The sequence below is a fragment of the Paramisgurnus dabryanus genome, chromosome 11, assembly GCF_030506205.2.
Source record: "Paramisgurnus dabryanus chromosome 11, PD_genome_1.1, whole genome shotgun sequence".
NCBI lineage: Eukaryota > Metazoa > Chordata > Actinopteri > Cypriniformes > Cobitidae > Paramisgurnus > Paramisgurnus dabryanus.
In genome coordinates this window covers 40,336,231-40,361,019 of record NC_133347.1, presented here as the reverse complement: position 1 = coordinate 40,361,019, position 24,789 = coordinate 40,336,231, and the positions used below count along the sequence as shown (strand labels likewise).

The 24,789-nt window shown below is 38.9% G+C and overlaps 1 protein-coding gene across 1 annotated transcript in view; it reads right to left on the bottom strand.

The window, feature by feature from the left end:
- gnmt (glycine N-methyltransferase) overlaps positions 1 to 24,789 on the bottom strand; it is a 59,880-nt gene that overhangs the window by 14,039 nt on the left and 21,052 nt on the right. Inside the window, exons 2-4 of the mRNA XM_065275803.2 lie at positions 13,445 to 13,572; positions 13,248 to 13,361; positions 13,035 to 13,177 (exon numbers count right to left, since the gene is read on the bottom strand). Coding sequence (XP_065131875.1) covers positions 13,035 to 13,177; positions 13,248 to 13,361; positions 13,445 to 13,572 — 385 coding nt within the window. The remainder of the gene's footprint in view (positions 1 to 13,034; positions 13,178 to 13,247; positions 13,362 to 13,444; positions 13,573 to 24,789) is intronic.

Below are 24,789 nucleotides of genomic sequence, written 5' to 3'. Positions count from 1 at the left end.
GAACACATCTACATGTCAATAGTCACTTATGGTCATAGCGCCACCAGCTGGCAACAGGAAGTGACATGTTTACAATGATTATGCAATGTCTGATCTGTCCCAAACTTCACATGATTAATAAGAGTCCTGGACTGAACACATCTACATGTCAATAGTCACTTATGGTTATAGCGCCACCAGCTGGCAACAGGAAGTGACATGTTTACACTGATTATGCAATGTCCGATCTTTCCCTAACTTCACATGATTAATATAGTCCTGGACTGAACACATCTACATGTCAATAGTCACCAGTGTTGGGCAAGTTACTGAAAATTAGTAATTAGTTACAGTTACTTCTTTTAAAAGTAACTGAATTACTGTACCAGTTACTGGATATCAAAAGTAATTAGTTACTTAGAAAAGTAACTTTTAAGTTACTTTTATGTCTGCTTTTTACATGTAAATATGAACAGTACTGAACAGTCAGAACAAAGGTATGTTGTCCCGTTTAGATTTTTCATGTTCATTCTATATGCACTGTCAGCTATGATGAAGTGTAATTAATCATTGCGCCGCCAACTACGGTCCTGCGACGTCAGATATGTCTTGTCTATTTTTTACAAAATAGAGTAACGCGAGTAACGAACTCATTTAAATTTCAGTAATTGTAATTGCGTTACTTGATTTAAAAAAATACTTTGTTACATGCTCGTTACTGCTAAAAGTAGTGGAGTTACAGTTACAGTTACTTTGTAACGCGTTACTCCCATCACTGATAGTCACTTATGATGCCAATAGTCAGTTATGGTCATAGCGCCACCAGCTGGTAACAGCAACATGTTTACAATGATAATGCAATGTCAGATTTGTCCCAAACTTCACATGATTGATAAGAGTCCTGGACTGAACACATCTACGTGCCAATATTTACGTGTAGTCACTCATACTCACTCACACTCGCTCACTCACTCTCTTTCTCTCTCTCTCTCTCTCTCTCATGCTATCTTACACAATGCTACCTCGCTGTCATTTGTAATTAGCAACCGGAAATGTGGCACATTATACTACACTTTTAAATGGTTCACCTATGTTTACATGCTTAAATGCCTATTTACTACTGTTCCCTTTAATTCTTATGCCACGGCATGGCGGTGTCATGTGTGCGAGGGCCCTTCCATCACTGCTTGCAGTTTTAATTTGAACTTGAGATTTTTATACTGTTACTAAACTGCACAGTATGAGCTGCAAACGCTTTATTAAATGCTACCTCTGACTAAGAATGCATTATTTTGCACTTGTATAATCTTTTTTATTTTGAAATTTCAAGAGCAATCAACATATTGAAATTTTTACATTCAGATATGTAAATCAACATGTATAAATTGCTATTAGTTAATTAATGGGGAGATAATCGAGAATCTAATCGAAGTCGAATCGGACTGATAAAATGAATCGTTAGATTAATCGATGCATCGAAAAAAGAATCGCTAGATTAATCGTTTAAAAAATAATCGTTTATCCCAGCCCTAATAAATATATATTATGATTGCTTTAGATTTTAGCTTGATTAGATTTAATGTGGAAAATTTGTTGACCTATACAAGCAGTAGATAATCAAGTGGAGCAGTTTCTTTTGAGTGTTTATAAAGAATATGGCATGCAGTTGCCTCAAAGTTAGAAAACATTAAAAAACTTCGATGCAAAGTCGACTTAAAGGGACACTTCACCCATTTGCATAAAGCTTTGTCTAGTTAGAACCCCAGTCATGTTTTTGAATGGTCATGCATAATTTCCTCAGTTGCCGCTGAGACTGGAGAAATACAGATTTCAGTGTTGCACTTCCTTCTTTCAGTGATGTAAAATCATCATTTTGCATCATTGAAAGAAGGAAGTCCAATATCTTTGTTGAGGGAGTGAGACTACATACACCCCTTTTCTCGGTCAAATAGGCACCAAATTCTAAATGTATGTTACATTTCGACTACAAATATGACACACTTTCAATAAAGATTAATGTTTCTACGGGTGAAATGCTCCTTTAACATCAATAATAATATTAAGGAATATCAACAATTATGATTTCGTGATGAATGTTCTCCCGTGGCATGCGATTTTTACTTGATTTGTTTTATTGCAGCTAAAAAAGCCGGTAAAGTAAAGATTTAACGGATATGAAATGCACAAATGAAATAGTGAGATTCGCTGTATTGCTGCCATAGTTTAACCAACTCCCCCACCAAAAATATAGTATTTTTTAAATTAAGCCTGTAGCATTTAATAGTTCGAAGCTAATGTGCCTTTCGGAAACATAATTCAAATTCTAACAACCATCAGTTTAATGATGTCTAATTATGTGAATGTTTTATTCTTTAAATATAAAAATATTTGCCTAATTGAACGTTTCGATGAAACACGTAGGGTTTTGGAACTTTTTTTTTTTACAAATATTTAGTTATATAGACTGCAATGTAAGCTTTTATCACAGTGATGGCCCCTAGCGGAGTCAAGTGGGATAAGGTATAGCTAAGAGTGCTCCAGACCAACCTTCCGAAAGTATGACTTACAGAAGGTATACGTAACTAAGAACGTTTCGATGAAACACGTATTAACGATAAGGTACAGCTTAAGGTACAACTTAAGAACGACGTAGAGCTAAGAAGGTTTCGGGGAACGCAGCCCAGGGGGGTATTGCACAAAAGTAGAATTAACCCTTAAGAGTTCCTAGGGACATTTTGTGCCATTTTGATTTTGATTTTTAAACCATCTTGACTGTGATGATTGAATATTGCCCAAACTTGCCAAAGGTTAATCATTTTTGATACATTTTAGAATTTTGGTTTCAGTTTTTTAAATTAGCTTAAAATGGCTAAGCTACGCAAAAAACGACTAATGTGTTCCTAAGGACAAAAACTGGCCCATTGAAAACCATTATAACTACCATTTTTGACCCCCCATTTATCTTAACATAAACTAATACAAACCTTTATGTCAATATATCATTTTAAACTACTGGCCTTGAAGTTTTAATTTTTATACTTGTCCACCAGGTGGCGCTACTTTTTACCATTTCATGCATTCATCAAAATGTCACAATTTTTGCTGTTTTCTGCGGACCGCATAGCTACTGAAAAGATAAACCTTTAATGTTGAAAATTGGTGTGTGTGTAAAAAAAGTGTTTCTGAGTGGTAAGGGGGTGGTGGTGATGTCGGGGTGGAGTCGGTGTTGAGTGGGGCAGGGGGGCATATTCAACATATCCAAATTCTTCTCTTTTTGAAGGGCACATTCTGCGTTATAAACTAATTCAGTAATAAAAACGATGAGAGGCCAGAACCGAAACAAAATCAATCTTCATTTTGTTTCTCGCTCATGTTGTTTATGCAAGTACACTGCTATAAGTATGAACAGTTTAGCAGAAGTAGTGAAAATGGCAAGGCATTACAGCACACATAAGGCTCATGAAATAATCATGCTCTTCAAGAGCGAGGATGGCTCCTCATCTTCCTCCGAGGATTCTGAGGTCGACACGGAGGCCTCAGAGGTGGAAGTAGACCAGCTGGAATCTAATTCATTAGAGGGATCTTCAGAAGACTTATCAGAAGGTGAGAGCGGAGAGGAGATGGATGAAGTGGCGGCAGGATGGACGTCAAATATTGAAAAATCTTCTGGTCCCCCACAAACATGGAGACGCTCCTCTACTTCCCAGCAGCCAGAGATTTGATCCCAGGGCTCACACACGCCACTGCCCGAATCAGAGCCCTGACTCGAAGCTTTTCATTGATGCTGATGCATGAAATCCTGCAGCATATTGGGGCCATGACAAACCTACATGGAAGACAGTCATAGACTGGAGAGATCTTGAGACAGAGAAACTGCAGGCTTATGTGTGGCTGCTCAATCCGACCGGTGTTTACAGATAAAAAAATGAATCAGCCCTCAGTCTCTGGAGTGAGAAATCAGGACAGGTCTCTATCTGGGCTACGATGTCCCACAAAAGGTTTCACGACATCAGCCGAACACTGTGGTTCGATTAATGTTAACATATTGGCATTTAAAGGGTTAAAATTTCCACAAATTCAATTAATATTTGACATGTATGTTTCAGGAAGAAGTAGTGTAAAAACATTTAATAGTTTAAAGTGGAAAAAAATATTGATGTATGATATTTTTAGAGCAGTTTTTGGGAAGGTGTCATTTTGGCCTTAGGATCATTTTGGCCTTAGGAAGTGTGAGTTTTGTATAAATTCTGACCCTGTTCAAAAAATAACAATGCATGAAAATCAATGTTGCTACCAATCTTTGACCCATCCTAGGGTCTAATAATAATTATAATCAAATGGTAGTTCAAATGTTTTTTTGGGGGAAAATATTTAGTTTTTTTGTTTTTTTTTCTGTTAAAAAACATGGGTTAATGTAGACAAACTGGCATGTAACGGGTAAAAATTTCCACAAATTTAATTAATATTTCATATGTTTGTTTCAGGCAGAAGTAGTTCTAAAAGACTGAATCGTTTAAAGTGGAAAAAAATATTGACATATGATATTTTTAGAGCAATGTTTAGGAAGGTGTCATTTTGTGGCCTTAGGAACACTTAAGGAAGTTTTTTTATAAAATCTGACCTTGTTCAAAAAATAACAATGCATGAAAATCAATGTTGCTTCCAATCTTTGACCCATCCTAGGGTATAATAATAATAATAATCACATGGTGGTTCAAATGTGTTGTTTGGAAAATATTTAGTTTTTTTGTTTTTTTCTTTAAAAAAAACATGGGCTAATGTAAGCAAACAGGCATATAAAGGGTTAAAATTTCCACAAATTTAATTAATATTTGATATGTATGTTTCAGGCAGAAGTAGTTCTAAAAGACTGCATCGTTTAAAATGAAAAAATATTGACGTATGATATGTTTAGAGCAATTTTTGGGAAGGTGTCATTTTGTGGCCTTAGGAACACTTAAGGAAGTTTTTAATAAAATCTGACCTTGTTCAAAAAATAACAATGCATGGAAATCAATGTTGCTACCAATCTTTGACCCATCTCAGGGTATAATAATAATAATAATAATCACATGGTGGTTCAAATGTGTTTTTTGGAAAATATTTAGTTTTTTTGTTTTTTCTGTTAAAAAAAACATGGGCTTAATGTAAACAAACAGGCATATAAAGGGTTAAAATTTCCACAAATTTAATCAATATTTGATATGTATGTTTCAGGCAGAAGTAGTTCTAAAACACTGCATTGTTTAAAAGGAAAAAAAATATTGACGTATGATATTTTTAGAGCAATTTTTGGGAAGGTGTCATTTTGTGGCCTTAGGAACACTTAAGGAAGTTTTTTATAAAATCTGACCTTGTTCAAAAAATAACAATGCATGAAAATCAATGTTGCTACCAATCTTTGACCCATCTCAGGGTATAATAATAATAATAATCACATGGTGGTTCAAATGTGTTTTTTGGAAAATATTTAGTTTTTTTGTTTTTTCTGTTAAAAAAACATGGGCTAATGTAAACAAACAGGCATATAAAGGGTTAAAATTTCCACAAATTTAATCAATATTTGATATCTACGTTTCAGGCAGAAGTAGTTCTAAAAGACTGCATCGTTTAAAATGAAAAAAAATATTGACGTATGTTATTTTTAGAGCAGTTTTTGTGAAGGTGTCATTTTGTGGCCTTAGGAACACTTAAGGAAGTTTTTTAAAGGAACTCTTGAGGGTTAAGAAAGCCAGGATAACAGAAAAGGCCCAGCTTGACCTAGTTTAATCAGCCCATCCTGGCTTAGTCTGTTGCATGATTGCTAAGCCAGGATGAGAAAGTGCAGCTATGTCAAGCCAGGTGTAGCTAGCTAGGATAAGTGCACGTTCACGGCATTCTTAAACAGACCACAGGATCGATTGCAGAATCACTGATGCAAAAATTGATAAAACTCATAAAAATTCATCATGAAACTGCAAACACTTAACTACTACTATGTGCATATACAGTATTTGATGCAAAAAAGTGTGCATTATCTTTAAAAAAGCCATTTATTTCCTATAACAATTTATATTTGGTGAAACTAATCAGAAATCATTCAATTATTATAAGAGTTTTGTACAGGATTTGAGCATATGAAGAATTTAAGGAAAATATTAGGAAAATGCAACAATAAAAAGGCCACCTGCTAAAAAGCAAACATGCTGGGGTTTCTGTGATACCAAGAAGCCCTCAATATGGGATCCTTTAGTGCATAAAAGTGGATTTCAACCCCACCCCTAAACTAAAGCTTCCAAAAATACTACATTTGCTTTGAGCTTCATGAAGTTTTCAAACCGTTTTATTCATTGACATGCCATAATACACTGAATATTATATTCTGGATTGTTGGTGAATAGCCACCATGTTCAAACAAGGCTGGTTTGGACTGGAATATTGGGAAGTAAGATAGTAGGTCCCTTGAGGGGGCCAAAATGACATCTGGAAGATATGTAGAGTACCTTAAAGATGGGAAAAAAGGAATCATGTCTTCTGAAATTTATTTACTTTAATCCATGATAATACACTATTGCATGCTGCAAAAAAGCAACACTGACTATTTTATTATATGGGCATGAAATAAGAAAAAAATTAAGGTACAGTATGAATACTATCCTCTGACCTGTCTATGGAGCATCAATATATGAAAGATCTGTGAGGTGGACAGCACTATAATTCATATTCAAACATCAACTCTGGGATGCAATACTAGCATCTTCAAGTGAAATAAAGACAGAAACTATAGACTTACAAGTTTAATGAATGGGAGAGTTAAAGTTATGTCAAAAATATCGTCATATATTAATATGTAACCTAAATACATTATTTGATTTACCATGTTTTTTTTTTAATTATGTGTCCATGCAGCACATTTGACAGATATCTGTTTTGTGGATCATTTTAACACACTGAATTTTGATAAAGTGCATTTTGGATAATAATTTGGAAAAGCATAATTTGCATATTTTTTTAAGTAATAAAGTATCTTTTGACATTTTAAATATGTCAAATTATGTATTTAAATAGAATAACATGCACACTGTCATATAACTATTGAGATTAAAATACAATTTGTAAACTTACTAACTTTATAAAAAAAAAATAGATAGCATGTGCATAATAATTTGGACCATCCATCACAATTTTAACATTAAAGAAGTCTTGTATATCTGGCACAGGGGTGGGTGCAGTCCACTGCATCCAATGACAACAGGGAAAGCTGTAACACAAAAGAATGCCTGTTCTACTGTGACTGCCCCAATGTAACACTTTATGGAGTAATCTGTTCATGTTACTTGCAATCTTGTAGAAGTGATTTCAGTGCTAGACTGACATTTCTTACATCACCTGAGAATCTGTACCTCTCAGTCAGATATTTCTCATGCCTTAATGGTAGTCTACATATGTACTTAATTGAAACCGCCTTTCAACTTCATCTGCCATTTCTTATCTCAACAACTGCATTAATTAATATATTCATCAAACCCCTGACAGCAGTCTTCATAATAACACTAAAATAACAGTACGCATACTTAGATGAATGACAGTATATCTAGTATTTTAATGCAGGACCACGAAGTGACTAAAACACATGAATATCTAGTAGTATTGACAGCGGAACAAGCCGATTAATCTGAAATGGTATAGTCTGCTATACCATGCTGCAAATGTTTTATGAGTCTGTGGTGTTTAGCATCATTTTTTATTCAGTGGTCTGTTGGGGAATTAGTATGAAGGTGGTGGACAGAAATAAACTGGACTAATTAATGAGAGGGGCTGGCTCTATACATGGTATAGAGCTGGACTCTGTTCATGTTGTGGCTCAGAGAAGAATACTGTCAAAACTAATATCATTCTGAGCAATCCATTTCACCCACTACATAGGATGCTGGCCGACCAGAGAAGTCCTAACCCTAACTGAGCATTTTAGAAGATCCTTTACACCTGTGATAACTTTTCTTTGTAAGTGCTAGGACAATTCATTGTTGAAGTAAATTACCCTTTTTATGTGTTTATTAATTTTTTACATTTCTTATCTATTAATTTTTAAATAATTGATGGGCATATAATTATGTTTTTTTCTTTTCTTTTTTTTTCATTTCTTTCTTTTCTATAATTGTAACATGAAAGCAATGTCCCCCCGGGATTAATAAAGTTCTTTGAATTAAATTAATCTCAAGGATTAATCTTAGCCTGGTTGTTAGCCTGCTCTGGAGCAGGCTAGCTGCAAAGAGTAAATCTCCATAGTAACTACATCAAGATTAATTTAGCCTCCCTTCATGCAACCGAGTCAGGGCTAAATTCAGCCAGGATAACTGGAAAATCCCAGCTTAATCCCTTATCTTGCTTTTGTGCAATACCCCTCAGGTCATTAACAAAACGTAAACAAACAAAACATGCCTTTTCAGATGTAAATATGATGCCAATGCCAATATGTCATTATTCCAATTGAATAGTATTTAATATAAAAGTTAGTCAACACTTTTATTTTGGAGGTTTTTGCATGAAGGCAGGGGCACTCAAATTGTTAGAAATGTAAGTGCCATGGAAAAGACTGAAAACTTTATAATATATTTCGTTTGATGTCTGTGTATGCACACATTTTTGTGAGCTGTGCACACTGTTCCCCCTTTAAAAAATTGGTGCATGACGCCCCTGGTGGTGTGCATGTATTTAACCGCAAAAAGTGAGCAGCTTTCTGTACGCACAGAGGTGCATGCGGTTGGATGTGTCAGGTCCAGATGTGATCATCACAGTATGTCCTTTAAAGATCAGAACTTCAGGGGCCTCATTTATAAAATGCTGCGTAAAAACCATCCTACATTTGATCTTACGATCATTTATCAAAAATGCGTACGTGTGATTCATAAACCGAACGTACGCGCAAAAAACGCGCGTACCCCTTTCAAATCTATAAATCGCAAATGAACTTGAACTTGTGCGCAGCCGAGCAGTTTCAGATCTCCGCCTTTAAACGATGCCTAATCAATGTCACAGACATATAAAAGAGCACTTCTCAATGTTTAAAGTGCGTACGTCTGCTCAGACCCTGACGTGGCGCTAAGCACTTTTCCACGTCAAAGACAGCTTTTATAAATATGCACTTTGCCGTGGATTTTTGCGTACGCAAACTTTACGATCAAATCTGTGCGTACGCACGCTTTATAAATGAGGCCCCTGATGTGTAAACTTTAGAGAAATCACGCTTACGTGTCTCATACTGTAGTCCATTAACATACATTTGGCAAATAAAGCAATGAAAAACAACATAACGTTTTTATGTGGAGCGACTGTTTGGGATTCGCCCTCGGTCTCTGTGTGCTCGCGCGTTTAAGTGCCCTCAATAGTGCACATATGAGAGAGACGCGTAAAAAAAAAACCAAGTAAACACAAAATCGCTTAGGTTATTCACGTAACCCTGGTTCCCTGAAATAACAGGAACGAGCATTGCGTCAGGGCGAGAAGTGAAACCACCTGAACTCTAAATGGCGTGGTCAAAACTTTAGGAATGTATCCCGCTTTCGGTCTAAGGATCACTTTGCTATCGTTAGGACCGAATTCCAGACACAACGGGTCAATTGAAAACGCGTGTAGATCGCCCACTCGTTTAACCGATGCCAATGCGAAGAGGAGAGCGGTTTTAAACGAGAGAGCACGCAGGTCAGCCTGCTCGAGGGGCTCAAAAGGGGGACCGCGCAGCACTTTCAGAACCGTGGACAAATCCCAAGACGAGACCGTGTAAGGTCGCGGTGGGTTTAGTCTGCGAGCGCCTCTGAGGAATTTAATGATAAGATCAAGTTTTCCCACGGTGGGACCGGGGATAAGGGCGTGATTCGCCGTTATCGCCGCCACATATACTTTTAAGCGTTGAGGGCGCGCGACCGCTGTCCAGCATTTCGTGTAGAAAGGAGAGAATATGCTCCACTTCACAGGGGTTTGGGTTTAAGTTTTTCGCCGTGCACCAGTCAGAAAAAAATAGACGACTTTTGAGCGTAAAGGCGCCTGGTAGATGGGGCCCTAGCTTCCGTTAGAGTATTTAACACATGTCCCGATAGGCGTGACGCTTGCCGTTCACAAACCAAACGTGTAGATTCCATAGCTCCGGCTGTGGATGCCATATCGTCCCTCCCGCCTGAGAGAGGAGGTCCTTTCTCAGCAGTACTGGCCATGGTGCTGATGTTTTCAGCTGCCTTAGGTCGGGGAGCCACAGTTGATTGTGCCAAAACGGGGCGATCAGAATTATCGCGCATTTCATCTCTCTTATCCTCTGAAGGACCTGTGGTAACAGAGCCACTGGAGGAAAAGCGTATAGAAGACACACCGGCCATGTTTGCGACAGGGCATCGTGGTGTCTCGAGAAGAAAATCGGGCAATGTGCGTTCTCGTCTGATGCAAACAGATTGATCTTCGCTCGGCCGAAGACGGTCCATATTTTCCCGATCGTCTGAGAATGCAGCCTCCATTCTCCCGGTGGCGGACTGTTGCGCGAGAGAATGTCTGCACCCGTATTGGCTACACCCGGTACGTGAGCCTGCTCTGAACTATGCCACCTCGCGTCTGACCGTGAGTGCGCGTTCCGGTGAAAGCCATGCCCGAGTCGAGCGTCATGCCTAAGAACGCGACCCACTGCGTGGGGGTGAGCAAACTCTTCTGGAGGTTGATTTTGAACCCTAAATTCTCCAAATGCTGGAGTACAATGGCAGAATGTTGTCAGAAGGGCAGAACTTTGTACTGGTATGCTGTCCCGTTGAACGCAAATCTTAGAAACGGCCTGTGACGAGGTGCTATAGAAATGTGAAAGTAAGCGTCTTTCAGATCCACTGATATGAACCAAACGCCCGGTCGAATTAACGCCATGATTCGTCTGGCTGTAAGCATTTTGAATGGCTGTTTGACAAGAGCGCGATTCAAAACGCGTAGATCCAATATCGCTCTGAGGCCACCGTCTTTCTTTGGAACGAGAAAATAACGACTGTAAAAGCCTGATTCGCTTTGATCCGCCGGGACCATCTCTATCGCGTCTTTTAGTAATAAAGAACGCACCTCTTCCCTGAGGATCTGAATGCGATCGTCTGGGACAGTGGTGTAGAAGACGCCGCGAAAACGGGGTGGTCTCAGAGCGAATTGAAGTGAATAACCGTGTTGGATCAAGTTTAGAATCCAGCCCAGCATACCAGGTGTGGATTGCCAAACGTGAAGTTTGACGGGGAGCGTCGATATACTTATGGACGGTGAGCCGTGTGTGTGTGTGTACAGAGGAGGAAATTTGCTCTTTTTGTGAAAAGGTAAAAAAAAATTGCTGTTACAGCGAGGGTGTGTCCAGCGCCCGAGGGGACTGAAACACGCAGAACTTTGGAGGGCGGGCCGCCCAAAGCGGGACCAGAGTCTCTTTTCCTCCTCAGACTCTCTTCAGGGAGGCGGCGCTGGGTCCAGCGTGATCCTAGGATGAGGACCGCGGCGTCGAGGTGGAACAGCCGGTTGTGCAGGACGCTGGCGCTTTACCTCCGGTTCAACTCTCTGCTGGGGTTGAGCTGGTGCTAGCGTAGGGCGCTGAGCTGGCGGCGGATTTGGATGGCCCTTCTCAGACGCTGAGGCAGATTGTTTCCGGGAAGAACGGCGCCTGCCGCTGGCGGGATGGTTGACGGTGCCCAGGCTGCAGGAACCACTCATCCAGATGGCTGAGTTGAGGCTCTGACGGCGGCGACCACTGAATATTGAGCTCCGCTGTAGCTTGTGTCAGGATGCGGATGAGCTCAGAGTCGTGAGGATGGGACTCGGTGGGATCTTCAGCGACGATGGCGTGGGCGTCGTCATCCGAAACCACCCAATCCTCTAACTCCTCAGAGGATGACATCATCTCCACGGTGTCATCGAACCCAAAGGAAACCCTGTCACTAGCACTCGGCAGGGGGCGTTGGTCCTCATGGACGAAGGTGACAGGACGGCGGCGGGGAGACAGAGTCTCGGGGCGCCTCTCGACTTCACGGCTCCGCTGCAGTTTAGGCGGGAGAGCACGGGAAGCCTTCCTCTGGAAGATATCGAGGCGGGAGTGCAGCACCACGATGGGAAGGAGCTCGCAGTGGGCGCAGCCTGCCTCGGTGAGTATGGCCTCGGCGTGGGCAGGACCCAGACAGATGACGCACTCCTTGTGGAGGTCCTCCACAGGCAAAGGGGCTTGTCATGAGCCACAGTGCCGAAGCGACATTATCTCAACGCGCTTCTGCTCTTTTAGAATGAAATTCGCTCTTTTATACTCAACCGGAAAGCGGCAGGGGAACACGCTGGTGTGTAGCAGTGCTCAGATTGACGTCGAGTAAGGGCTTCTTCTTCGGAGCAGAGAGAAGGTTCGCGCTGAAGGAGAAAATTAATGAGCTCTTGACGCATGATCCCGGACTTATATAAGGACGTGTTCCATGCCCCGTGCGGGCTCAAACGTCATTGGTCTGTATTTTCTACAGACGTTAACCAATAGGCTTCAATCGCGGAGTAAACAGGAGTTTCCCCCATAGCGTCAGCAACTGACACAATGCGAAGTGAACTGTATTGAAAGGGAACTTTCTGTTATTGACAGGGCACATATAAACAAAATTATCTCCCTAGTATTCTTTTTCTAATAAAAACATGTATAATCAAGTGTATGTATAGATTCCAGTCAGAAACCAGTCTGTGCTTATTTGGTCTTTGGTTTCCTATTTTTCGGTTTTGGCCAAGAATTTTCATTTCGGTGCATCCCTAATAACTACCAAATAATTATAAACATAAAGTCAAATACAGACCATAGAACAAAGCATTTTTAAGGGGGGGATATTGTACAGGTAATCTGTTTAAAAGGGATGCTGTAATCTAATGTCCTTTTTTGCTGTAATAAAGATAAGAGTAATACACTAATGCAGAATAAAATGTCTGAAATTAAAGACAAACAAAGCAGACTTCATAGACTTACAAAAAGACACAATCTTGGCAGTCTCTACAACTGAAGACAAAAATTTTAAATGTTAGTAAAAACAGATGAAGATTTGAAAAAATAATAGTACCTTATAGTAAATATTCTTTCCCTGGGGTGCTTGGCCAGTCTCAAGGATGTAGTCATAGTTACGATGATCAATTATCAGGATCCCACCAGGTTTTACCATGCTGGCTATGTTTTGTAAGGCAACCTTATGATCACTTTGGTCTCCTGTAAGACATGAACAAGAAGTTGAAAAAGCTAAGTCAAAGGACAAATTTATATAAAACTAAAATCTAACCTTTGAAGTCTGGCAAATGAGCAAACGAATTTCCCAGGCAAATAACAGCATCAAACCCATCTCCAGGTTTTTGGATATCTTCTGGTAATGTAAGCCAATTGGCCTCCTCAATTACTAAAAGGGGAAAGTTCATACTGAAACATTTCTTAAAAAAAACACATGATTTATATTGTCATTAAAACAGGACAATTTCTCACTCCAGTTATCAAAGAATGGCTCTTTTCTTCTCTCCCATCTCTTTTTAAGTGCATATTTCAGCATTTTGTCACTAGCATCCACACTAACCAAGTTGAATCCCTCCTCCACCAACATAATGGAATCCACCCTTGAAAAAACAGCATAAACAGAGGATAATACAGTGGTTACTCGTAGTGTGATGACAAACACAAACTTTGGTTGTGAGCATATCTTTTTTAACACTCTGTTGCACTCGCTACATAATGAAGATGAAACTTTTGATACTCTTAACTAGTTTGTTGAAAAAAATCACTTAAGTCATGAATGAAAAAGCCTTGGTAATTCAACAATGTGCATGTGTAATCCAATATAACCAGTATAATTTCTAAACTGACTTTGCCAAGTAGGCAATCCTCCACCCAGACATTCCAAACAGCAGAAGGATAATGTTAGTAAAGGTTAGTGTGCCAGTGTTTCGTTGGCTGGGAGCAGGAGTTCACTTTGTCGTAACCCCTTAAGACAGAGCTGTCTGTAACTACTAGCATGTTCAGAATGTAAGTAATGTGTATTAGTATAACTACTTTGTGTCACACAGGTAAAATTGCTAGGAATAGTTTAATATGCCTGTAATACAGACTAAAGTGAGTTGATCAGCAAATTTTTTTTTTAAATGTTTTGGTAATAATTTACATATTTCATTAGCCTATAAAAATATTATTAGGCACTTTTTAGCCATGTACATGTAACAGAAAAGGGAAAACGAGACAATTTAATTGCTCAATTCTAGAAAGTATGCCCCCTCGCATTGGATGGTCCATGCTGGTTGATCTTGCGGGGCCTGACAAAGTTTGACAGACAGTAGGCAACTTTTATGGAAATGGCCCTGAAAAGCAGGATTCAGGATCTGATTTATTTAAATTGAGATTTTACTGTTAAACATTACCTATGCATAAGCATTTTACAAATAATATATAATATATATATCACAAAGTTAAAAAAAAATGTTATGCTCATTTAACTTTGAACAAACTATTGCCAGTAAATAAAAAATGTAAAATCTACAGTAAGTTACTGGCAGCTAGTTGCCTTATATATATTTATGTATGTGTGTGTACACCTGGTAATTATCACGTTGTGGGGACCAATTGTCCCCACTGACAGTCGCATGCGTTAAACTTTTTAATCCCCTAGGGGATTCATGTGATTGAGACCAGACTTGGCCCACATGATGCTGTGACATTAGAGATGTTAAATTGCAAACTGATTTTTTATATCTCAAACACTGCTGCCATGACATCTAGGGGTGTTGACCGATGCCGGTTGACCGTATTAACGTTAATCGGTCAAAGTTGTCGGTTGTCGGTTAAAAAAGTGATCTCTAAATAAGGCCATTATAGACAATGGACTAAACGCTACTACAGTTAGCCATCTCATTCTAATTTCCAGGATCTTTTTGTGTGAAGTGAACAAATCCATCACACTCAATCTCATAACTCGCCTGTTTGTACTTTTAAACCAATAAAAACATTTGGCGCAAGGTCACAGCGTTTGGGTTCTGGCGTGAAGTCACGCGTTTGGGTTCACCTCTCAATGCACCAAGCAAAAATTTTATTAAATGCAACAGTCTACAACAAAGAAAATTCCTGAACATTTAAACCGATTTTCTGCACATTCCACCATATTTTAAAGAAATAAAGAAAGTCCTCCTTCTGTAAACCTATATTTCTGCATATTGCAGCATATAAAATAAAAATATTTTTGTAAAATCCTTTATTCGAATGGTAAATAAAATACAGCAATAAAACAATTAAAATGAAAGTCTCTCCTGATTGGGCCCTATTTTAGCGATCTGAAACTCAAGTGTGAAGCACAAAACACAAGTGACTTTGTGGGCGGATCTTGGGCGCTGTTGCTATTTTCCCGGCGGGAGAAATAACTCTTGCACCACGCGCAAATCAATAAGGGGTTGGTCTGAAGTAGGTCATTATTCATAGGTGTGGTTTGGGCGTAACCTCAAATAAACCAATCAGAACGCTATCCAACATTCCCTTTAAACGCAAGGGCGCAAATTCCATGGCGGGTTGCTATTATTATGACGGATTTACCAGGCGCACACCAGGAGCGGTTCACAGCCGAGGAGACCGACATTCTTGTAAGAGCAGTCAAAGACAGAGAAGTTGTTTTGTATGGGGATGGGAGAAACCCGCCCAAATCAGCGTCGGTTAAACAGGCGTGAGAGGAAATAGCCACAATTGTCTCATCAGCTGGCATCCCCAGGACGTTGTGCCGCAAGCGCTACAATGATGTCAGGAGACGGGGGAATCCCAAGCTAGCCAGCATAAATCGGGCACGCCGTGTAACGGGAGGTGGATCTGCCTCTACACAGAACCTGACGCCAGCAGAGGACATCACTGCGTCCACCCTCACCGCTGAAAGTGTTGAAGGCGGTTTGGGGGCTTTGAGATCGGACCCAAGAAACGCAAGCAGTCCAACTCCAAAGTACACTTACAAATCCAGTTTACATACATTAAGGTTTCTTATGAAAACATTTTAATTATTATTTACATAAAATAAACGTAATACAGCCACACAACAAACTTATGAAAATATTTTAATCGTTTTTTGCAGGGCCGGCATCCCTACAAAGTTTTTTATTAATTTAATATATACTAGTCAACATTTGAAGTGGATCAAAAAAGTTTATTAAAGTTGTCCTAAGACAAGAACGGGTGTTAGGGATTGGTTTTATGTAAACTTTTATGAATGGTTTTGATCCACTTCGAATGTTGACTAGTGTATATCAAGAATAATTAAAATAAATTAAACATTGAATGTTTCATGACTTGTAATGTAATCAAATGAGGAAAATATAGTTGATATGTTTTCTTTTATTAAAATAGACCAGTTTCTCTGATGGGATGTATTGCCGCGTCTCACCCGTCTTACGTCTTTAGCATATTTGTGACTTGATACTAGCAACGTGTTTTTTTTCACGGCTTTTTATGGATTGTGTAAAATATGGATATTAGAACATTTAGAACGAACCAGCACCGCCTGCTTCATCTGACTTCATGCAAACACAGACTGGCTCAAACTCAGAGATTAGAGGTCGAGGTGGAATTTACAAATCTACAGTACACTGTTTTAAGGAAGTTTAATGTTCGTACACACCGTCTTCAGCTATTTTAAAGGTAAGTTAGCGTTGTTTTAAATTACGTAAGCTTAAATGTGAAGTGAGGCTATAGACCGTTAACAGCATTGCGACGTGATTATGGTAAAGCGGCTTTTTTAAAGCTAGGACGCGGTGTGCGCTGCGCTATGAAACCCATTCATTTCAATGGCTTGCGCCGCGCGAGGGCGGTTTGTTGTTGTGTCGAGCAAAGCGCGAGCGCAGCGGAGCTCAGCTTGCGCTCACGTCGCGGTCGAAGTTCAATAGTTTTGCGCATAGTTTGTGGTCTTTTGCACTTTATACGGGAAATGAGCTGACAGTCTGTACCAGTTGTATGAGTGTGTGCTTGCACTGTATTTGTTAATAATAATAATAATAATAATAATAATAATACATTTTATTTAAAGGCGCCTTTCATGGCACTCAAGGACACCTTACAAAATCAATTAAAAAAAGACATTAAACAGTAAAACCAGTACGATAACAAACATTAAATCACCTAAACATCACATAAAAGCCTACATAAAAGCCTGCCTAAACAGATACGTTTTAAGACGAGATTTAAAAACTGTAATACTAGAACTGTTACGAACATCTACAGGAAGAGAATTCCATAGATGGGGGGCACCATAGCTAAAAGCTCGTGATCCCATAGAAGCTGTCCGAGTGCGTGGCAGAACAAGTGTAAGTTCAGAAGCAGATCTTAGAGAGCGAGAAGGAGTGTATATATGAATTAGATCTTGGAGATATGAAGGAGCCAGATTGTTAAGTGCTTTGTAAGTTAAAAGTAAAATTTTAAAATTTACACGAAATTTAACAGGAAGCCAGTGCAACGTCTGTAATACAGGAGAAATATGTTCAAAAGTGGCAGTTTTAGTAATGACTCGAGCTGCAGCATTTTGGACTAACTGTAATTTGTGCAGAGATTTAGAGGGGAGCCCATAAAACAAAGCATTACGGTAGTCAATTTGCGATGTTACAAGAGCATGCACTAACACAGCAGTACTCTTGGGAGATAAGACAGGACGTAGACGATTAATATTACGAATATAAAAGAAAGCAGAACGGGTAACTTTATTTATGTGAGATTCAAACGAGAGCGTTGTGTCAAGAATGACACCCAGACTTTTAACCTGATTCGATAGAGGGACAGAGTCGTTATCCACAATGATAGAGGAGATATTTGACTTGGTTGTTGTATTTTTTGAACCGACAAGAAGAATTTCTGTTTTACTGCTATTCAATTTTAGAAAATTACTTGTAAACCAATTTTTTTAATTCACATAAGCACTCACCAAGAGCAGAAAAAGGAGACTTTGAAGAAGGTTTAGAAGACATGTAAAGTTGAGTGTCGTCGGCATAGCAGTGAAATTGAATGTCATATTTTCTAAAAATGCTACCAATTGGTAGAAGATAAATAATAAACAGAAGGGGTCCTAAAACCGATCCCTGGGGAACACCAGTGACAACATTAGTAGGCTTTGATTTAAACTGTTTAAGTTGTACAAATTGAATACGATCAGTGAGATAAGAATGAAACCAGTTTAAAGCTGAACCAGTGATTCCAATAGATTCCAGTCTGTGCAAAAGTATTGGATGTGAAATGGTGTCAAATGCTGCGCTAAGGTCAAGAAGGATAAGTATAGTTAAAAGACCAGCATCAGCAGCCAGTAATATATCATTTGAAATCTTGACAAGTGCAGTTTCAACACTGTGAAGAGCACGAAACCCTGATTGAAACTGCTCATACAAGTTATTAGAAGACAAATGTTCCTGGAGCTGTAGAGCCACAACTTTTTCTAGAAATTTTGACATAAATGGTAAGTTGGAAATAGGTCGAAAGTTATCAAAATTATTTGTGTCTGTCCCAGGTTTCTTAAGAATAGGTGTTATAACAGCAGTTTTAAGTGCTACAGGGACAGTACCAGAAAGAAGGGATGAATGAATAATATTAGTAATTAATGAGGATAAAGATGATAAACCATCTTTAACCAATTTAGTCGGTAGGGGGTCCAGTTGACATGTGACGGGTTTAGATTTTTGTACAATGGAACAGATTTCCTCAACTGTTGGGATTTTAAAAACAGAAAATGATGATACGGGGAATGGCACAAAGCTAGAATGAACTATGCTGCAATCAGGGTTTGGTGGAGCCAATTGCTGGTGGATGTGTTCAATTTTCTTACTAAAAAAGAGCATAAATGCTTCACACAAATCTGTAGAGTCTATGTCCCCAGCAGAAGAAACAGGTGGCTTTAAAATGGTATTAACAACAGAAAATAGAGTTTTTTGATTTCCTGAACCAGATCCAATTAAGCCTGCATAGTATTCAGATTTAGCTGTGGAAAGTGCAGACTTATAGACTTGCATGTGTTCAGCATAAAACTCTTTATGAACTACAAGTCCAGTCTTAGAATACAACCGTTCTAATCGACGACCCTTGACCTTTAGTTGTCGAAGTTCTGATGTAAACCAGGGTGCAGAGTTGACAAACAAAACATTCCTGGTTTTCAGAGGGGCACAAGTGTCAAGTATCATTTGAAGATTGTCATTGTAAAATTGGATTAGTTCATCAGGGTAACATAGAGGGTCTTTGTGGGAAAGTGTGGACAAACTTTCCCTAAAAGTTGAGGGATCAATGTTCTTTATATTTCGAAATGTAATAGTACGACTCAGAAAAGGCTTAAAAACAGATAAAAAAACATTAAAAGATACCAGCAAGTGGTCGGACAGTGATAAATCAGAAGTAGAGCATTTTCCAGGAATCACACCTGAACAACAGACCAAGTCAAGAGTATGACCTTTTGAATGAGTCGGAACGTTAATAAATTGATGTAGACCAAAACTCTCCAAACATGATAAAAACTCTCTAGAACATGAATTTTCTGTGTTATCCACATGAATATTAAAATCACCAACCAACACCACGTTTGGAGACAATGAACAAAGAGAAGTTAAAAATGTAAAAAATTCCTGTAGGAATACAGAATTTGCCTTAGGAGGTCTGTATACAACAGCAATAATAGTAGGTACAAAACCATTGAGTTGTAAAGCAACAGATTCAAAGGAAGTGTACCCAGTTTCAGGAAGAGTTGTTACTTTCTATTTTTCTTTATACAGAACTGCAAGCCCCCCGCCCCGGCCGATAGGACGTGGTTTACAAATAAAAGCATATCCCAGAGGGACAGAATTATTCAGATGGTAAAAATCATCGCTTCTTTGCCAAGTCTCAGTAAGACAGAGAAAATCGAACTTACGATCAAGCAGCAGATCATTCACAAAAGGACCTTTATTAGAAATTGATCTAATATTCCATAGTCCAAATGAAAGATCCTTCTTACCATTGGTAGAAGCAATCTTCTTCGTTGGTTTGACCAAAACACTGTGATCAATAGTCCGCGGATTTTTCCTTGGTCGACGAGGGTTGGTTGAACAGATAGATGGAATACCACTCGAAGAGACGATATTAAAACTCCGGCGAGATCCACGATGGACATATTTACGGCGAGGTATAAAAACAATGTCCTGATGTAAGTTTAGACTGGACGGAGGCTCACTGTGATACCCGCGTAGCCGCAATAAGTCCGTTGCCGAGTAGCGGTAGAGCGGATACACAGGATGAAAGATTGGGCAAAGGATAATCCACACAGATAAGATCCACATAGTCAGTTTGACAAACATCATTGCCACCACTGCCCCCTGTTGGAAGCCAAGTGCCCCCCTGTTAGTTATGGTCTGGCGCCGGCTCTGGTTATTTGCATGAGAATTTTTTAACGCAGCCACACAAAATAAATAAAAACTATCACCACAATGCTCACCACAATGATTTCCCTTATCTCATGTGTTAATATTTTTTATTGTAACAATTTATGATTTGCAAAAATTACTGTTACATCTGTGTAGATTAGATAAGCAAAGTGTGTGCGCGTTGTGCACGCTATACATTATGGTCAAGCATGCGCCCTTAAAATAGCATAATGACAATGCGCAACTTTAGACTAGGTTTTTTTGGTCAGTGGCGCAATTGTTTTTTGAAACTGGAAAATAGCATCAGGGATGGTTTGCGCCGGAACACGCCTCCTTTTTTGCCCTGAACCGCCCAGGGAGCGCAAGTTCATTCCCTAGTTTGCCGACGTGCGTTAGTGGAGGGAAAAACCCGCTGTGCGCCGGTACAAAATAAGAATGATACATGCGTCACTGACAAAGTCAATTGCGCTGGGTGCAAGATAGGGCCCATAGTATTACAAATTATTAACCTTTTTACGTCTTTTAACAGTTAAGTGCAGATTAAGTTTTGTTTTTGTAAATCGTTAGCCATGATTTTTACCACTTAAATAGGTTTTGCTTTGTAGAAAGCCTTTCTTTAAAGTGAATTTTGTTGTATGTAAATTGTATTTTAATTGTAATAAATGTTTCATCAACCAATTGCATGGATTTAATAAATAAAAAGAAAATATAGCAGACAATATAATAACCTTGACATGGAGGCGCCGGCACGGCGCTTTCGCTTGCATTGCATTGTTACAAGGTGGGAGTATAATCCATAATATCCAAATATCGCTTTCATTGCCGTGAGCCATGATAACAGTATAGAGGATATCAGCGAAGTGACTGCTCTGTGCTCTCTAGCTACATGGTGGGTGGAGACCTGCGAGTGGGGTGGTGGGCGTTAAAATTCAAACGGAATGTGACGAAAAGGCTAGTTATGTCACAACGGAGCTGATTTTGAAATGATGCAATCTGAGACTCAAGGCAGAGGAAATTCAGAAACCTGTAACTCACTCAAAACAGCTTGGATGGATTTTTTTCCAAGTTTGTATGCGTGTGGAAGCACCAGAGACACAAAATAACAACCCAAAACCCAGAAAAAGTGAGTTTTTCATAATATGGGCAATTTAACAGAAGTTGACACTTGTCTTTTTGAAAGATAAAAAAAATTATATTAATTGTACAAAAGAGTCATGCGGTCTGTTATTAAAAGGCACACAGTGAGTAAGATCTGCCTTGGCCGGTGCGTCTTTTACGCATTCTGAAGGTGCCCGTTTTATCCATTGGTTTTATTGTCTTGCAGTCTATTAGACAACATTCCGCATAAGATGGGCTTAGATTTGGAAATACATTAAATCTACATGTCAGTGGTAACAGATAAGGTGTTGATGATCATCATCATCATCATCATTATTATTGTTAGCACTACCTTAAACTTAAGCGGCGTCTCTTCGGAGCGGTCATTTTCTTAAATGAGCCGCGGCAATGACTACGTTTACATGCTGTAAATATTCGGGTTATGGTCAGGTTAAGGTCGGGTTTCGGGTTTCTGAAACATTCGGAATAACCCGTTTACATGCGTGAGCAGAGAGAGTTACCCCTGTATACATGGAATTGGCAATATCCCGATGTAAACTGTGATTAAAAGGTAAATGCGGTGATTTTGCGTGGCTCACTATTGCGCAATGCGGTTTTACCGCCTTCATTTACTAAAATAAAAGTATTATTTAAATCCAGAACAAGCTGCACCGATGTAGAAGCAGGGTAGGCTAAGTTACATGTCTTTCCTTTTATGAGAAAAAGATTAACAAGCTATACTAGCCTTCAGCTAAATATACTTTTGAAAAAAAAAATTAATTGAAGAACGATTTTCTAACAAGAAGGTTTTTTAAGTGCATATTTACAGAGCATCGGTAAATACAGAACACAACCGTGTCTTAAAGAAATTAAAAATTAGACAGTATTTATGCACCTATAAATGTACAAAACGAATGCAATAGCTTACAGAAGGCAATGAATATTTATTTATGGCATTTTCAATAATATATTAGTAGATAAATTAACATCTATAAAGTATGAAAACGAAATTAAGCTGGATGGATAATTTTTATAATTGTCATCCTTTCAGAACAAGCTTATATGCTATCTATAATAACTTACAGTATATCCTGAGTGTTACTTTGCCGAAAATATGTAGAAATACATGCAAGTAAAAAAGTACAGAACAAAAATGTTTACCTCACGCGGATAGAATGAAAAGCCGTTAATTAAGCGGACTGAGAACATGCAGAAACAGTCGAGTCGGCAGATGATCATCAATGTTTATAATGTTTCACGCAGGTACTGTTGATGATAAACTTTCATATCTAAATGTCAGGTATAAGTATTCAGTCAGTTAATAATAAAGCCACCGGCGTTATTGCAACATCCTTATCCACGGAGCGGACGCTGTATACAAAGAAAAAACCAAAGGTTTTTATTCTAAGTGGTTTTAATGCTGGTAAGCAATCAGTTATGCCGCTTTGTATTTGTGTTGATCAGTTAAATTAAAGTAATTTTAATCTTAGAAACTGAATCAAGATGCAGACGACGCTACAGTTATTCTGTCATCTTTAACTTTTTCATTCATTCACTGTATTTAACGAAATATGAATAGCATAGTATTACATTTTGAATTCAAATTCACACAAAAAAGCAAGTTACTCTCATAACTATTGACAATCTATTTGGCCTTTATTATACATGTATGCTTTGAAAAACAAAAATAGCTATATATTAATTTAACGTGAAAAACGCGGTTGTTGCAATTGGTTTCCTCCTTGCTCTAAAAGTGTGGCGCATCTCTCTCGCCATGCTTACCTCTACTCCCTGCGGGTTTTTTGGCACATACAAGAAGTTCCTCTACTCAAAAGACCAAGATTCCTTGCGAATAGAACATGCGCAGTACACAAATCAATGTTCCTTTTGATGGGAATATCCCGATGCGCGTTTACATGACCAAAGTTTCGGGTTAGAAAAGAGGTAACCCAGGGGTAATATTCGGGATTTTAAAAACAGGAATATGAGCATATTCGGGTTTTTGCCGGTGTTTACATGGACGTGCGCGACCGGGTTATTGCTAATATTCCGGATTTGAACGGGTTATTGGCTGCATGTAAACGCAGTCAATGTTTCAAATAAGCTTCTAACGCTAGACAAACGCCTTTATTTTCAACATGAAAATACATCTTGTATCCCAAGCCATTTTGAAACTTAACGAGCCATTTGTCCTCCAATTACATACAAGCTCCTTGGCAGTGTGTCTTTTTTGCGGGAGGCAGAGTGGCAATTTGCTGGCGCAGAAATTGTGAAATTGCAGGCGCGGCTCGAAATGGCTGTTATTTCAAAAAGGGAAGCATATTGTAAACCAAACTGTTAACCGGTATCAACCGGCTAAATTTAGCTGCAAGCAGCGATGGTGGGCCCTCGCACGTCTTTTTATCGCTATACGGTGCCTCGCAGAAAACAATACACGGTGGGCACATGCATCAAGTGGGTAAATGTCAATGGACTGTGTTGCTGACCCATTTGGGTACTGTATGTAAAACAAACCCCACAGTTTAGAAAAGCGGGGGCGCTAGTGAGCGACTTAAGAGACACGTCTTTGTCTGACCTTTTGGTCCACACTTAACAGCTGACAACTCTGATGTGTGTGCCAAATTTCAAGGTAATCTTAGCACACGAAGAGGCTTAAATATGCCTGAAATTATAGTAAACTTTGTTGCGTTGCCATGGAAACAGCGTTCGAGATGTCAAAAATCCCTTCGCAATTTATCATCTCCAATGTCTCGCAATCATGTTAAACACGTTTGGTGTCAATCACATGAATCCTATAATCCTAAGTATTTAAAGGTTCACAGCATGTAACTGTCAGCTTTAAATATGCCGGATAAATGAAAGTAAAGTTTGACACGTTGCCATGGGAACAGCATTCGAGATATCAAAAATCCCTTCACAATTTATCATCTACCATTATTGACACCAAATGTGGTGAACATGATGTTGAGACATTGGACTTGCTAAATTGTGAACAGATTTTTTATATCTCGAAAGCTGTTGCCATGGCAACGTGTCAAAGTTTACTATAATTTCAGGCATATTTAAGGCTGACAGTTAAATGCTGTGAATTTTTAAATACTCCTCCTACAGGATTGATGTGATTGACACCAAAAGTGGTCAACACGATGCAGAGACATTGTAGATGATAAATTGTGAAGGGATTTTTGATATCTTGAACGCTGTTCCCATGGCAACGCGTCAAACTTAAATTTCATTTTCAGGCATATTTAAGCTCTTGTCGTGCACTTTGGGTGCCTTAACATGCTCGAAAACTCTTTAAATTTGGCAGAGTCATCCATCATTAGGACCGGGAAAAGGCTGGAACACGGG